General features: G+C 41.5%; 1 protein-coding gene across 1 annotated transcript; it reads right to left on the bottom strand.

Moving 5' to 3' along the window:
- Positions 1-2,591: 2,591 nt before the first annotated feature.
- Positions 2,592-15,656, bottom strand: LOC134445071 (nuclear GTPase SLIP-GC-like). The gene is made up of 12 exons (XM_063194184.1): positions 15,461-15,656; positions 14,727-14,766; positions 14,563-14,640; positions 14,393-14,474; positions 9,478-9,599; positions 9,205-9,384; positions 8,928-9,085; positions 8,001-8,130; positions 3,439-3,547; positions 3,218-3,351; positions 3,042-3,126; positions 2,592-2,728 (listed from the first exon to the last, which is right to left on the bottom strand). The coding sequence occupies exons 1-12, from the start codon at positions 15,637-15,639 to the stop codon at positions 2,634-2,636; spliced, it is 1,392 nt and encodes a 463-aa protein (XP_063050254.1). The 5' UTR covers positions 15,640-15,656; the 3' UTR covers positions 2,592-2,633.
- Between the last annotated feature and the right edge of the window lie 256 nt (positions 15,657-15,912).

Here is a 15,912-nt window from a genome sequence, read left to right as displayed (position 1 = left end):
AAATCAAATGGGTACATATTTCTCACTGATTTGAGCGAGTGGGGAGGGAGTGTCAGGCAATAAATGGGGGAAACGCCGAAGTAGCTACCTACAGTAGGCCTAAACTGGTAGCCAGCGGGTAGCCTACTCGCAGTTCTGGAGAACAGGACACTAGCATAAAAACAGCAGCACATCATCACGACAACAGCTCAAGACAAATGTGCTGGCGCAAAATTACAAGAGAAGTGCATGGAAATGTATCAAAATTGGTACATGTTTGTGACTGATAAAGTCAGGATGACAACTTGGTCTCAGACAATAGGAAACGAAACGCCGAACGCATAACACCAGCGACGGTATGGGTAATAGTGGGGTAATTTGGCTACACTGCATTGGCTACTATCGGGTGTGTTGGGGGTGAAAGCTAACCTCATTTTCTCCCTGGGTCACGTCTCTTATAGAATTCTATCGTCTCCTCCTCCTCTTTTCTTTCCCTGCTCGAACCATCTCCCTTCATTCTGCTCCTGTGCGCTAGCGGCCACAGCCCCACTGTCTGTCCCAACCTGAGATCGAGCTGTCTGGCCATTGAGAGTAAATAGAACTTTTATTTACTCTCAATGTGTCTGGCAGTGGTTCCCCATCTCCGGACCGAAACATGAGCGCGAGCTTATGCTGTTAGCTTTAAATAAGTCAGTGATTTCAGCACATTTTTTTGCGTGCTCTTTAAGTTTTTGCTTTCTCTTTTTCTTGCGCTTGTCATAGCCACTCTTTTCTTTCTCCATTTTGTGTCCTCTCTGTCGTCCAGTTTTAACAGCATAGCCAGTCTACAGTTGAGGTGATGATGAGTTTTGTCAAAAGAGGGCCTGAAGGGAGGGGCGGGACTTCGAGACCCAAAGCATTTCATTGGACTAGCCCAATGTGCATCAAGAGAAGCATCCAATGGGCTCCGATGTGTTAACTTTTTTACCGTCGCAGACAAAAAAATATGTATATATTTTTTTATTATTATTTCGGGCCTTCGGATTTGCCCGGTACTCCAGATAGCCAGTCCAGCCCTGGACAACTCCAAAAGGCTACAAAGGAGTTCAAAGAGGCACTTCAGGCCTGGCATACCTTACATACAGCACATCAACATGTACAACATATAAGGATGGGTCATTGTGGGTGAGATGGATCCATCAGACAATCCTGATGTAAGGTGTCTGGCTACAGTGTCTGTTTGGGTGGCTTGCCACGTCAAAGTCAAGTTCACTTGGAACTTGCAAAGCAGGAAAAATAATGTAAATCTCTGCAAATTTCTCTGGCAGCACTGGCATCTATCACTAAGCTTGAGCCTAGTGTTCTTACATCTACACGTACAGTGGCTCCCAAAAGTCTACACACCCCTCTTCAAATGTCATGTTTTTGTGATGTAAAAAATGACAGAAAGGCAAATAATTTCACAATTTTTTCCACCTTCAATCTAAGCAATTAACCTCTACAATGCAATTGAGACAAGCATAAACAACAGAAAATAAAAAACTTCAATTAACATGGTTGCAGAAATATCATGGCCCAAGTGTCTGTTCTCCCACTCTCCTTTGGCAGGAGATGCACTGCAAAGGTAGCCTGGGCAAAGCCGACTGTTGACTGTTGGGTGGAGTACATAGGATGGCGTCGCCAGGCTACTGCAAGGGCATTCAGTGGGTGCATTTGCAATTATGAATTTATTTACTGGCCTGGTTCCTACCACACCTCTGTGTGTTTAAGTTTTATGTGCTTTTTTTGGGTCTTTTTATTACTTTATATATGACAGGAAGTGAGTGAGGAGAGACGGGGAAGGGCCGGCAAAGGACCTGGGCTTGTAATCAAACCCGGGTCAGCCGCATGGTAGATGAGTGCCCTACCATTTGGCTACGGCAGGGCCAATTTTTATCTGCCTAATAGGTTGACATACAGTATGGTTTTCACAGAGCCCTATCTCTGTCATTTCGTGAAGTTTTCACGAAAAAAATGGGGAAATTAACTTTAAACTTCAATTTTTTTCGTGAAAACTTCACGAAATGACCAAGATACGGTTGGTTCACAGGGGTTAGCAATTCTTGCTACATTTTGTTTCACAGAGCCCCTCAAGAGATAAGGACCTTTAACCCATAATAGCCTAGGTTTTATTTATTTATTCATTTATTTTGCAGGTCCTGTGTTTTACAGATAATGGCTCAAGGATCTGTGGAAGTTTTAATTTTTTCCAACACTACGGTCAAAATATATGCATTAAGTATGTTTTTTTTAGGAACATTTAAAATAATAACAGGAATCTTTGTTGATGACTACAGTAAAAATATGTAACAAACATTTATTTAGCAAAACAAAGCCAAAACAAACAATCATCACGGTTGTCAGTATGTCTGTTATCATGATGCCCCTACCTGGCATGACTTCCCCTAAAATAGCAACAGAGGTAAAATGCAGATTAACTAACCACCTCCCCTTAAAAGTCAATTTTCAACAAATCATCACATTCCCCCAAACAAATAACCATAAATGTACAATATCTATTACATGACCCTTCACACCACACCAATACAAGTTTGGCTTTGCAACCCCTCATGTACATCTGCAACAAGTGTACGCCATGACAAATGCATTGGGTACCACTCTCAGTGGTTCATCATTTAGATAGTCCTCAGTCTTATAGAAGGTCTGGAGTCCCCTGCTGCAGACAATTGAGAGTATAATTCCTCCATCTTCTTAATGTCACTGCTGACATCTACAACAAAGAATACATTCTTTTTGAAATATTTTGACTTTATTTAGGACAAGACAGTGAGAGAGTGACAGGAAACGAGTGGGAGAAAGAGATGGGGAAGGATCGGCAAAGGACCCAGGCCGGAATCGAGCCCGGGTTGCCAGCGTACAGTAGCAGCACAGTGCCCAACCATGAGAGCCACGGCAGGGCCAAAATAAATAATGGTATATTCTGGATGGAGAGTGTAATTTTACCATTCATCAAACTATGAAGGGCATTTCAGTTCAATGTAATATATAAGTAAGTATTTGTAGAGATCGTACACGCAACTTACCCATGGTGAAAGTGGAGAGTGATTCAGACAATGCATTTGCCATGGCTTTCTGCAGTGTATTTCTGAAATCTGACTCTATCTGGTCCTTATAAAAAGAAAGGGGAGTATTTGTTCAGCAATCAGTTATGTTGTCATTTATAACATAGAATCTTTAAGAAAAATATAAACAAACAAACCATGAATTGTTTGAACAAGGACAACATCTCTGTCTTTGCCTTGTTGAACATAGTTTCCTTTTTCTTCTCTACATATTCCAGCAGCACTCTTGTCTTCCCTATCATAGACCTTGTTCCAATTTTTGCATGAGCCTCTGCAACAACAACAAGCAATATGTATGTCAGAAAAAAATCAGTAAACTATTAATCCTTGAATGAATCCTTATGCTGATAAGTCTTACCTTCATAGGCAGGAATCATCTCGTTTTTAATTGTATTTTCGATTGATGCGTACATATCTTTCTTTGTCTTCAAAATGAATCCACGTGCCTTCTCCTTCAGCTTGGTTTCCTGCCGATATTAAATCAAGAATCAGCTGTGAATGATACTTTACATATTACCCTACATTAAATGAACACCTACTGATGAAACATGGATATCAGGGAACATCCATCGCCTTAATTTAGACTCAACCATATAAGTGGTCCAGTAGCCCGGCTCCCAATTTAGAGTTGACCATTCCATGAGCATAATAGGTTATATTAACCTTGAAAGGTCATTGTAACCTTGAAGAATCTCAAATTTACCCATTTTGTTTTTTATCATTTTTTCTTGTCATACACCATTTATGGTATGTTGACTTATTTGATGATATTATTCTGATTATTTTGTGTACATATAGTCCTTATAATGAATGTCAAGGGGTCATTTCACGTGAAATCAGACACTTTGGGACCCGACCGACCCGGATTTCAATCATACTTGGTGTGCCTTTTCAGTAGCAAGGTAGCACCACAGAACTGCATTGGTTTGAATCTGACACTAATATTAAGGGAGAAACAGACTAGGAAAGGTTCACATGTGAGGGTAGGACACTATACATTCAGCCTTGAATATATCAGTCAGTGTTAGTCATAAAAAGATGCCTGTGGTGTTGTTTGAAAGCTCTTTTCTGGCTCTACATATTACACAATCACCTTGGAATACAACTACTCTCAGAATATGAATTATGATAAATTGAAAAATTAAAAATGGAATATCTAAAAAACTCATATTTTAAAATGGCCAGTTCCTTGTCTAAACGTAGCCAGCAATGTCATGAGCAACACCTCAAATGCTGGTGTTCGGTTCTTTATTCATTTCAGAGAGAATTTGACTCACACATATGGCATCATACAGACCACTTACTAATAATATGGTAATACCATAGTAGCATCACATGACAAAACAAAAACAAAACAAAAAAGGTCAGTGTCCATCGTCCCAGTTTTCAGAAACTAAAGCAGATGTCCATTTATACACACCAAATGATGATATGTGAATGTTTGAACATTCCTTCTCTGTGTGTTCCTGTGCCATCCTCCCTTTACCGTACTTTAAAGAGATAATCAATGGCTACACTCTCATTTTGTACTCTACCAGTGCATTTGAAGCAGCAGCTGTGTCTTTTGTAGATAATGTGTAAGTACGTCCCGTTGCAGTTACAGGTTCCACTACCAGAAGCACATCCTGATGATCCATGACAAGTCTATCTGGTCTGAGGGGAAAAGTGAAGGATGGAGATGGTCCATGAGGATGCAGGAAGTTCAGTTTCACCTCTCCAGTGCTCGGCATACATTCCTCAACACATGCTAGCCACCAGTTGCCATCATATACAGCTACAACATACCCTTTGATGCTTGAAAATGTAACACATTCCTTTACTGAGCTCACTCTTTCAACTCTGCCTTCTCTGAATGCTGAAAATGGCCTAACTTCCACTGTGTCCATTGACAATGGGCAGAAGCTGTGTAGTTTTTGAGTACCTGGAATAGTTCTTGCAGATTCAAACCTTTTCAACAGGTTCTCAGCTTCATGATGGTACATCTCTGTTGTGGCAAACTGGCAATGGATGTTCTTGACATTATCCTTGACAAATTCAAACAGTTGGTTTGGCGTTACAATTTGATTGTCAATAGGACGTTGCAGACTTGCTCGTGCAGCAAGCCGTTTAACTGTCCCTCCAACGCCATCACATGGACCTTTGCCATGTGATGTGGCAAAAAAGTGCCACTCTGCAGGTATGTGAAAGTCTGCCTCGTGGTGGCACAAATTTGTTATGTTTTTAAGGGTTTTTATATTGTGCAGCACAGCCATCAGAAAAATATATGATCTTCTTTGGGCGTTCTGTCATTGATGAAGTGTCGTTGAGGAACTGAATTAGGAGCTTCTGAAACAGATGTACAGCAATTGTATCGTGAATGTTGCAGTCTGAAATAACCACAAAACAGATTTTTTCCAGTTTCAACTGATATTGGTAGTAGCATACAAATGGATGGATTGTGGCCTGAAGGTTGTTCCAGTGAAATGATTGAATAGCATCTTGAATTACAAAACTATAGTTTTCTGCAAAGTCTGCTACCACTAAAAACGTTCCTGGTTCAAGGGAGTCACGAGCCTGTTGGTAAAACATGCTCTGCTGTTTTGCAATGTAATCATGATGCATGACCTTGGGAAGACTACACACAAAGGTTTCCAGAAACTCATTTACTGGCTGTGTCTTAGTTTCAAGTGTTGACCTATCTGTTGATGTCCATTGTTTGAACTCCACATTATCTATCATGCAATTTTCCATGTATTTTTCCAGTCTCCAAAGAAGATTGGGAGTTCCTGGACACTCTGTACAGTCCTGAAGGAAGCAGCTAATGCTTGGAGGGTTGCACTGTATTGCTCCAATACAGTCCCGGTAGTGTTTAATCTCACCATTGGAAACAGTATCAAAACGTGCTCCATCAAACAACAGTTTTATATTTTGATGTATTGTACACACACATACACAATGTGTACCACTGGATCCTGCAAGAACACACTGTCTGGGTCGCAATATGGAAAATTTGGTGAAGCCAATTTTCACTTCTGGATGCTTGTCTTTAAAGTGTTGAAAAGCTTCACGTAGGTTGCAAAGTACAAGCCTTTTTTGAAGGAGCTGCCTCTTGCCACCGACATTGATTGACAGACAGTCTTTCATACCAGGCATCACCCGACTGACAGACTCAGACAAATAGAACTTTTCTACTGTCTCTACTGTTTGTGTGGATAGTCTATTTCCAGGCTTTGGATTAGGTACTGTCAAAACCCCATGCTCCTTTGCCAGTTGTTTTGATTTTACTGCCATGTGTTTTGTGGTTTGAAAATCTGTCATTATTTTTCTCACACTCCAACTTCCAGGTAATGCAGTTAGGATCTGCAGCTTGTCACTTCTGGCAGATGAACTTCTGAACTTTTCGCGGAGCTGATGTATCATTTCTTCTCCGTCATCTTTCCATGGTCTGAGTGGTTGTCCGGTGGCAGCTTCAATCTTTCCCCGTATCTTTCTTGCAATATTCTCCACTTTTCTTTTAGCATAGGTTCCCTTGGCCACTCTCTTTAAGCGGATTGGAGATTCACCAATCGATGATAAAGTGGCATTAAGATTGCATAGCTCAACATTTGCATATTCCATGTCAGAAGTTGCAGAGGTTGAGGGGCCAGCCACAGCTACTGAAGGGTCTGAATTGTCAGGCTGTGAGATTAGCTCTGTTGTGACTGTTGTTTTCAGCTTCATGTAGCAGTTCCTGCAGACGCGCTGTCCAATCCTCAGGCTGAGTGTCGGATGATGTTCTATGGCATCCTCAGGCAGATCTCTCAAGTCACGAGTTATTCTTTTACGATGACCATTAAAAGGGTAAGAACATTTTTGATGTAAAAGCCTCAAATAATGCCTCTTTGAAGACATGGCAAGGTTCAATGCTGCAGTAACCTGAACAACTCAGTCCAATGCATGTGCATAAAGTTCAGTGCACCCAACAGCAAGCCCGTTAAGTAGACTGATCACACCTGCACTTGCACACCATTCACTTAATGCATTCAATTAGTGATGCCTGGGTCAATCTGTGACATCAGACACTAAGTGTGAGGTGGGGTACTCATGTCAGGTAGTGTACTTGCAACCCATTTTGAACCTTTATGTCCCATTATCTCTGAAATGAATAATAACCCGAACACCAGCATTTGAGGTGTTGCTCATGACATTGCTGGCTACGTTTAGACAAGGAACTGGCCATTTTAAAATATGAGTTTTTTAGATATTCCATTTTTAATTTTTCAATTTATAATAATTCATATTCTGAGAGTAGTTGTATTCCAAGGTGATTGTGTAATATGTAGAGCCAGAAAAGAGCTTTCAAACAACACCACAGGCATCTTTTTGTGACTAACACTGACTGATATATTCAAGGCTGAATGTATAGTGTCCTACCCTCACATGTGAACCTTTCCTAGTCTGTTTCTCCCTTAATATTAGTGTCAGATTCAAACCAATGCAGTTCTGTGGTGCTACCTTGCTACTGAAAAGGCACACCAAGTATGATTGAAATCCGGGTCGGTCGGGTCCCAAAGAGTCTGATTTCACGTGAAATGACCTCAAGGTCAAGGTCTTTTTTCTCTTCTGAACACCTCAACCATACGTTTGTCCTTGTCAGGCCGCTCCAAACCAAGTAAAACATGCCCTTTTTTCCTGACAAGGTTTCCCCAACATATTCTATTAGCTGGGAACATATTTCCAAATCAAATCGTGTATCAATTTATAAGTCTACGTGCCAGGTCCAGAACTAATAGTTCTTTTTTTTTATTTGGGAGCTGGTGGAGTACATGTGCACTGCATTTTGCATAATGCTTTACTTTTTCAGGCACCTCTTGGCATCAGTACAACACGTTGTCTCAGTTAATTACAATTGACATGTTTTTGATGTGTCATCATCACACATTGACGATTAATTGAATTTACCTCCTTTTCAATAAAGTGCAGAATGTGATCCATTGCTTCTGGCTTGCTGTAGCCATCTCTTACGTTGATGGAGCAGATGCTGAATTCATTGATCTTCTCCTGTACAGACTGCCCGGTTTTCCCCTTATTTCTGTGCACATTAAATGTAATGAGTGTCACAACAGAAGCCCCTACATTCATGTTTGTTTGTTTGTTTGTAAGTTAGCGTTGCGTGTGTGTTTGTCCACCAGAGGGCGGAGGTGCGCTATCTGAGCGTTTATCTAGTTGAGTTTTATCTTGCTCTGGTGTTATGTCTGTCATACTGCTATTCCTTTTACATAGGCTACAGGCCTACTGTTTAGTTTAATTTGCTGCTATGCCTTTTAACCTTCTGTTTTACTACTGCAACATCAAGTGTCCCTGGGTACATTGAAAGGCGCTACAAATAAAGAAATATTATTATCAAACATGTATATTAGTGGGTAGTATGCTTGAGGAAGTTATTGCACACAAGGGTTAGCTTATGGCACCAAATTATTCATTATTTTCTTTCTAAAACGACTGGTTCCAATACTTTTGCTCTCCAACAATTGCCGTGGTCAAATACAGACTGATGAATCCAGATATTTTTGACACATCTAGATGTAAATACCAGTAAATAAAAGCTAACATTCTCAACTCTTGTCCCATAGTCACCGTTTGGTCTTAAAGTTAAATGTCTTCATTGAACAAAAATCTGCCTTTCTGTTCCTGTGCTTCAAGAGGGGACTGTATATGACCATATAATGGCAATTAGGTGAAGCCAGATCCCATCAACTTAAACTTAAGCAGCTTACTACAGTAGGCCTACACCTCCAGGATGCAAACATTTCTTGACACGCTACAGTAAGAACACATAAACTGAGGTGGTGGAAGTACAAGAAGTTAAGTTACCAGGTTAATACATACAAGAATAAGGTGTTGAACTCCTCCTTGATGCTGTTTCGCATAACTACAGCCAAAGCCTTGTTAACGTCTCTTGTTTCTCCATCATTTGACCTGATATAGCCTTTGTTCCTGCACAAGGCTGACAGAGTCTGGTGGAAACCACGTCCATCCTTTCCATCCTTTCATGAGGATTTAAAAAAAAAATACTTGGTCATTGAGTTGGGTAAAGCATGATACATACAGGTAGATCTGTATGATTTTCAGAGTAATAGTCATACAATTTGCCTAAAATACTTACAGGTATTTTCACTTGATGGTGTGCTATGGCAACACATTTTTCTGCTGCCTTCTGAACTCCCTGTGAGATGCATTCCTCCAGCTGATACAGGCATGGACTTAACCGATCCATTCTCAAACACAGCAATTCAGCCTCCAGGTTCTGTGATAGCTCGGCGCGCAGTTTGGATCTATCTACATTCTAAAATAAAAGTAGAAGATCTTGCATTCTTTCATCTCAAATCCAGGACAAATTACTATGCAACACAACACTTCCTACTCTGGGGAAACGCACCATTTCTCGGGAGGCTTGAAAGAGGTGCAGGATCCCAATGGCACTTGACAAAAACTGTGAAGCCATCTTTCTGGTGTAACTGTCGTAAAAGGTCTTCAGTCCCTCTCTCAGGCATGGTATCTCTTATGATTTCAAAGAGAAAATGTATATACCAATGAATATAAAGAATGGATGCATAACTGTATATACAGATGGTGTAACTTCAATCTGCTCATTACCGTGCCGGGCCGCAACAGCGTACCGTGATCATTACACCCTGTGGCCATTCGGAATGCGGGGGGCAGTATAGCACCGCTTTTGCAGAGCAGCGTCTGCCTGTGTCTATGGTCTGTTTGTGCTTCCGTCCTTGCCCGTCCCCCAGTTTTAGTAGTAGTAGAAATACAGTCAGCAAATGTTTTATTTAGCATTGGGCATTTGATAGGGCATTTGATAATAACACAAGTGTGAGCCCTAAACAAGACCACAACCACAATAACCCAATTTAGGACCATAGGCCTATTCAACCGTTTCCACAACCTCACTGATCACAGTTGCTTCATCTGTAATGCCAGGGCTAAGAATAACGAAAATAGCAAAACAGAGTAGGCTAATAAACCGTAATGGAGAGACTGAGGAGACATGAAATCAAGCGGCGGAGTTCGGACCATTTTGAGTGGACCGATGTCGCTTGCTTTGTGTAGCCCTATCAAGCAAGCCTGTCTGTCTCATTTGTGCGATGAGCACAAAAACACAAATTGAACCACTCGTATAGTGTGAGTCAAACAGACATGAACAACATTGTAGCCTAATGAAGTAGTGCCCCGTCATGTCAGCATGAGAGAGGTGATTTTACATTTGGCGACGACATTCCGTCTTTAAAACTGGCGCATGCCGCTTCCCCTATTGCAGGTTATTACCTGATCTACACTGTCGTTACCACAAAAAACAAGGTAGCACAACTTAATACTATTACTAGCCTATATATCTGGTAGCCTAAATAGTAGGTTGAAGACGGGGGTATTATTGGTGCACTGGGGTTTTTTGCGAAGCAGAGTAATCTGCTTCAGTGTAGCTCATTGTATGTTGATCCCTCCCTCAGTTTTAGGCTACAAGTGGAAAGAGTCAGCCAATTGCGCACGTAACATTGGGTATTTGATAATAACACAAGCGTGATCCCTAAACAAGACCGCCAGTCGACGATGTTTTGTTTTCATTATTCTGTCCTGCATTCACCGTCTCAATTCCGCTCCTAACTTATAGGCTAAGTGATGTCTGTTAATTATTTCTGCACTACCTATTCAAGTCAGGAACGGATATCCTCAGGATAGCCTACGGACTAATAGGTTGAAGACGTTTTTTTTTGTATTGGTGCTTGTGAACATTTCATCCTTTCAATGCGCTGTTGTGCGCGATCGACGGGATTCCGGTTAACTGGGGATGTGATGCACACATGACAATACATCTGTTACACCAGGTGTGGCTAATCATCTGTGATTAGGACTGCAAATTCAGTTGCGTCGGTGGAGATGCGAACCAACAGTAGGCTATGACTGGGGAACTATGACTCCTTCGGAGGCTGGATAACCTGTCGCGCCACGACATGTCACAAAAGGCTGTGCAGTCCCGTGCACTGCACTGCACTGCTGTAACCCACCCATCCCCCACAGACAAACATTCATGTTCTGAAAAGTTCAACACGTTCTGAACATTTTAGCCGCTTTGCATTAAGTTTTCGAGCAGACACTTGTCCACGGTGACGCAACATCGAAAGTGAAACGCAGAGACTGTTCACAAATAACTGAATAAAGATTTCATTAAAAAAAAAACCCACAGCATTTCTATGAAAATGTGCTGGGTGACCACACTGCCTATGCCTATCCAGATGCACGTATAGCAACAATGAGAAAGAGAGGGAGAGACGGAGAGAGAGAGAGCGATTAGCGCGTATCTGTGTGTGTGTGTGTGTGTGTGTGTGTGTGTGTGTGTGTGTGTGTGTGTGTGTGTGTCGGGGAACATTTGAAGTGAAAAAAAACACCCTCCCCCACTTCAGCATCAGATGTTGGTGGTCTACAAGTCAATATGTTTACCCGACTATCTTGTAGCCCAGTCATGAAGTTCATAAAGCCATCGGTAGCCTATAGGCCAAGATATCCAAAATCCCTCCGCAAATTTCTGCATTGCCTGAGTTCATAGGCTAAAACAACTTTATTTAGGCCTAACTTATTTAGCTTACTTTATTAGCCTTATTTAGGCCTATTATCGTATTTAGGCTTTAACGTGGGCCTATTTTACAAAATATCGAAAGAAGGAAAGACACGACAGACAAGTTGAGGCTTACTGATCGTAGCCTATTACAGCAAATCGAACATGCGCTTTATGAACACACTAGCCTGAGGGCAAACATCTTCTTGGCACTATTGAGATAACCAGGCCATGCCATGAATTCAACTACCTGGGCCCACACTAAAATACTGACAGACTACAATTGCTTGGATCTTCAGTGGGTTTCGTGGGTCCGGGGGGATGGGTGGTGATGGCACGCTTGATGTATTTTTCCCCACCCCATGCATGCACGCGGACACACAGTGTCGGGACATTCACCCAATGAATGACTGAGTGCGGCTAAATATGCCTGTTGCATATCGTAGCCTAATTATTCACACATCACGTCAAGTCACAAATTAGTAGTCTCTTGCAGTTGACCTATGCCAAATTAACGTCCTCCCTGTAAGGCTGCACTAATTCAAACAGGTAGAGGAGTCGGCTTAGCCTATAGCCAAAGTCTATAAAATGTAGCCTATTTTTTGTAATTTCCAATTATCTAGGCTATGTTTACGATAATGATTTGTTGCGCTACGACGGTGCTCAAGACAAGTTGGAACATAGTCATCTCAAGTGCTCCATTTTATTTTGATCCTGCTTTAAGTCAATGGGCGAGAGGGACGGATGAAACGGGTGTTTCATTCGTCCCGACAGTGTCTACTGACACTAAAATCCCTTTTGCCTGTAAACCTGACAACTTTGACTTTTCATACTATCGGATATGTTAAAGTTTTCGAGTAAATCGCAGTGTTTCATTCGTCCCGAGTTTCATGAGTCCCTGCTCTCCCCTACTGCCTAAACTGTTACAGTTTAAATGCGTCCTCTCCAAACTGTGTGTGTGTGTGTGTGTGTGTGTGTGTGTGTGTGGGGGCGAGAGAGGGAGAGAGAGAGAGCGAGGGAGAGAGGCGCTTAATTCCCCGCAGAAAGAGCAAGGCGATGTCTCCAAATATTAGACAAATGCATCTTATTTTAGTTAAGTAGACATCAGGGATGTATTTTGCTTAATAGCAACGCCGACCTGATTGGTTCATATTGCTCTGAATAGCCACAGAAGGCTAGGCTATATTTTAATGGGTTTACGCGCGCGAGGTCATCTAACTGTGGTCACAGTCGCCAGGTGCTATTATGAGAGGAAAACTATAGCACGTTGGCAAACATTAAAGTCAGTTTAAGCCATGCATATGATGAACCAGTTTTCTTGTTTGAAAAAACACACTTCCCGGTGCGCAAGGTGCATGCATTTCTGACTGACCCAGATGAAATCGCATGAGGAACTCCATGATTATGAGATGACATTGCATAGGCCTATATTTCCCAGCATATATTTCCCCCTCTCTCTCTCTCTCTCTCTCCAAACCCAGTTGTACTCGGACTCACTTTTAACACCGCTGGCCTTGAATCGCAGCACACATTGCAGTGAGCCGTGCCGTGTGCGAGTGCTGAGCAACTTCACCCCTAACGTTTAACCTAGACTAGCGAGTGCAGTGTTGTAAATCACGTGGAATAAGTGCAGCGATTACCTGCGTAGCCTACTTAATTATGGAAGTGAGTGTCATTTGGACTGCCTATGGAATCAAGCCTACTGTCACCAAGCTCTTCCTGTCTCCCCAGCCTCGCAATGGATGGACACCTGGCCACCGCTCCTCCGCCTCCTTCGGAACGGATGACTGTGGGGGGGATCTCCAAGGAAATTTGGAATTTCGGACTTGTATAGATTTGGGGTGCCCCGGGACTCTTTTAGATTTCTGTTAGTTAATAAATATTATTTTAAAACTCAATATTTGTGTCTTGGCGTATTTGTGGTGTACAGTACTCTCCAGGGTATTTGGTAACAAGGAGAGGTGTCGCTGGAAAAATGCGCACTTTCTCACCTGCGACACATAACCCGACAGTTGGTTACACTTAATTTGAGCACGAAAACAGCAATATCAGTCGCTTGCTAATTTTTGCCAATGTGACAACATTAAATTCATTAGGGAAGTGTAGGTTAGGTTATCGCCCCAGCTGTTGGCGATGTGAGATAAATAGCCAACGCTTACACGCTCAAACGAAGCGCTGTTAGGTTACTGCGGTGAGGTCGAGTGTATTGCACTCTCAGTAATTTTTACCAAACGAAAAAGTATCCACATCCAGACAACAAGTCTGAAGTTGCAATATTAGACGTTTCAAATCTTGCGATGCGATAATCGGTATGGCTTCTGGCTACACTCAATTTACATTTTGTCAGAGCTGGCACATTAATGCAATTCATCCGATCATCATTTAAAAAAAAAAAGAAAATTCATTACATTATTTAGGCTATTCTTTTTATGACTCTTCCTACTTCCTGGAGGTGTTCTCACACAATTTATAGGCATGTTGTTATCCGCTGAATCGGTGCGTGCTGGTGAATATGAGCATATATTAATATGCCGTCAGCATCGTCTAAAACATTCCAAGCGCTCCCAAGTGCCACCCGGCGGTTGTTTGGGTACACTGCAGCTAGGCCCGGTACGTACCGAGGTGGATGACGTGGCATTACCTCGGTAAAGGGTGTGCATTGTAGGGGGACCGACTGTAATGTGTAAAATACTGTATGTGTTGATGCCTAGTACTGCTGTGTCTGTGTCTTTACCTGTGTCTTTTTGTTCCAGATATTCTTTTGACAGAAACTCATGTGAACTCACAGTAAACACTCTTGGTTGGATGTTATACTTCTTAAAACAAACAAAGAAAATTCCATCAGATCTTCCACACCATAATCATAAATACTTACATTTAGAGTTGCAGAAAATACTTTGATACCTCACATGCCTTTCTCCCCACTCGATCCTTGGCCTTGTTATTCCTGTGTAGAATACACTCCCGTATTCTCTCAGATTTCTAGAAAATCAGGACAACACCAGAGGTGTATCATCTATTATATGAAATTAGTAATACGCAAATGAATCGAATGCTTTTTCACTCACATTGCTGGCTTTCAGATCTTCATCTGTCAGGTCCTCTGAGCTAAGGGTGAAATTACATTACATTACATTACATTACATTGCATTTGGCAGACGCTTTATAACCAAAGCGACTTTCAAAAGAGGACATAATCAAGCCAACATCACAAGCAAATACAAAGTGCACAGGAGATATACAGAACAACAAGTGCAGTTGCAAAGACGGGTTAGTTTTTATATACTGTATATATATATATATAAAAAGAGTAAATAACGAGTACACACACACACACACAAGCACACACACACACAAACTAAACTAAACTAAACATCATGTCAGGAGTCTGCCCTGGGGCAAGGCCAGCTCAAGCATTAGTCTAGTATATACTCTCGAAAGAGGAAGGTCTTTAGTTGTTTCTTGAAGGCTGCAAGAGATGTGCTTAGTCTTGGTGCCTCTGGGAGCATTTCAAATATGCTATTGGTGTCATTCACTCATATATAGGCTATATAGACATCATCTACAGTTTGTAGCTTCTAAATTTTGAAATGCAATAATAATGCTTGTATACAAATGGTGGACAGAACAGATGGACAGTTGTCTCAAGTACTAAGTAAGTATTTGCATTTGTAAATATTTTTTAACAGAAATTTTACCATTACTCCACTTCATTTGAAATGTGAGCATGAAGTTCATTATAGACTGCATGAAAAATTGGATTGGTCAGCCATTCCCTGCCACTCCCTGTGGCAGAAATTACCTCATATAAGACTGTGCCTCCATTTTATCACTTTTAGTGCAGATGAATGCAATGCTGATGCATTCTCCTCCCTGCTCCATGTCTGTCATATTGGTGTTGAGAATCTCCCAGGCAGCTTTGTCAGATACGGCCCGATTGATATCACTCACTATCCACACAGCTGTACACTCCTTCAGCATCTAAAGACAAAGAGATGATTTGAAGAGTACTAAGATATAATTCAAAAGACATGTCAGTACAAAAGAATACGTATATCATTTCATTAGTAAAAAATATTTCAGAGGTACAGTAACTGTCATAAGTGTTGTAACTGTGGCTGTCAAGTCTATCTCTGGAAATTGAGATTAATTCACTGACCATATGCATATTATATAGGGACATCACATGCATGGCCTAATGGTTAGGTCTTATTGGGTTCCCCAGAAAATCTTTGGGAAAAAAGTTCCCCACTC

Source organism: Engraulis encrasicolus, unplaced genomic scaffold (genome assembly GCF_034702125.1).
Source record: "Engraulis encrasicolus isolate BLACKSEA-1 unplaced genomic scaffold, IST_EnEncr_1.0 scaffold_984_np1212, whole genome shotgun sequence".
NCBI lineage: Eukaryota > Metazoa > Chordata > Actinopteri > Clupeiformes > Engraulidae > Engraulis > Engraulis encrasicolus.
This window is presented reverse-complemented; position numbering and strand designations above follow the sequence as displayed.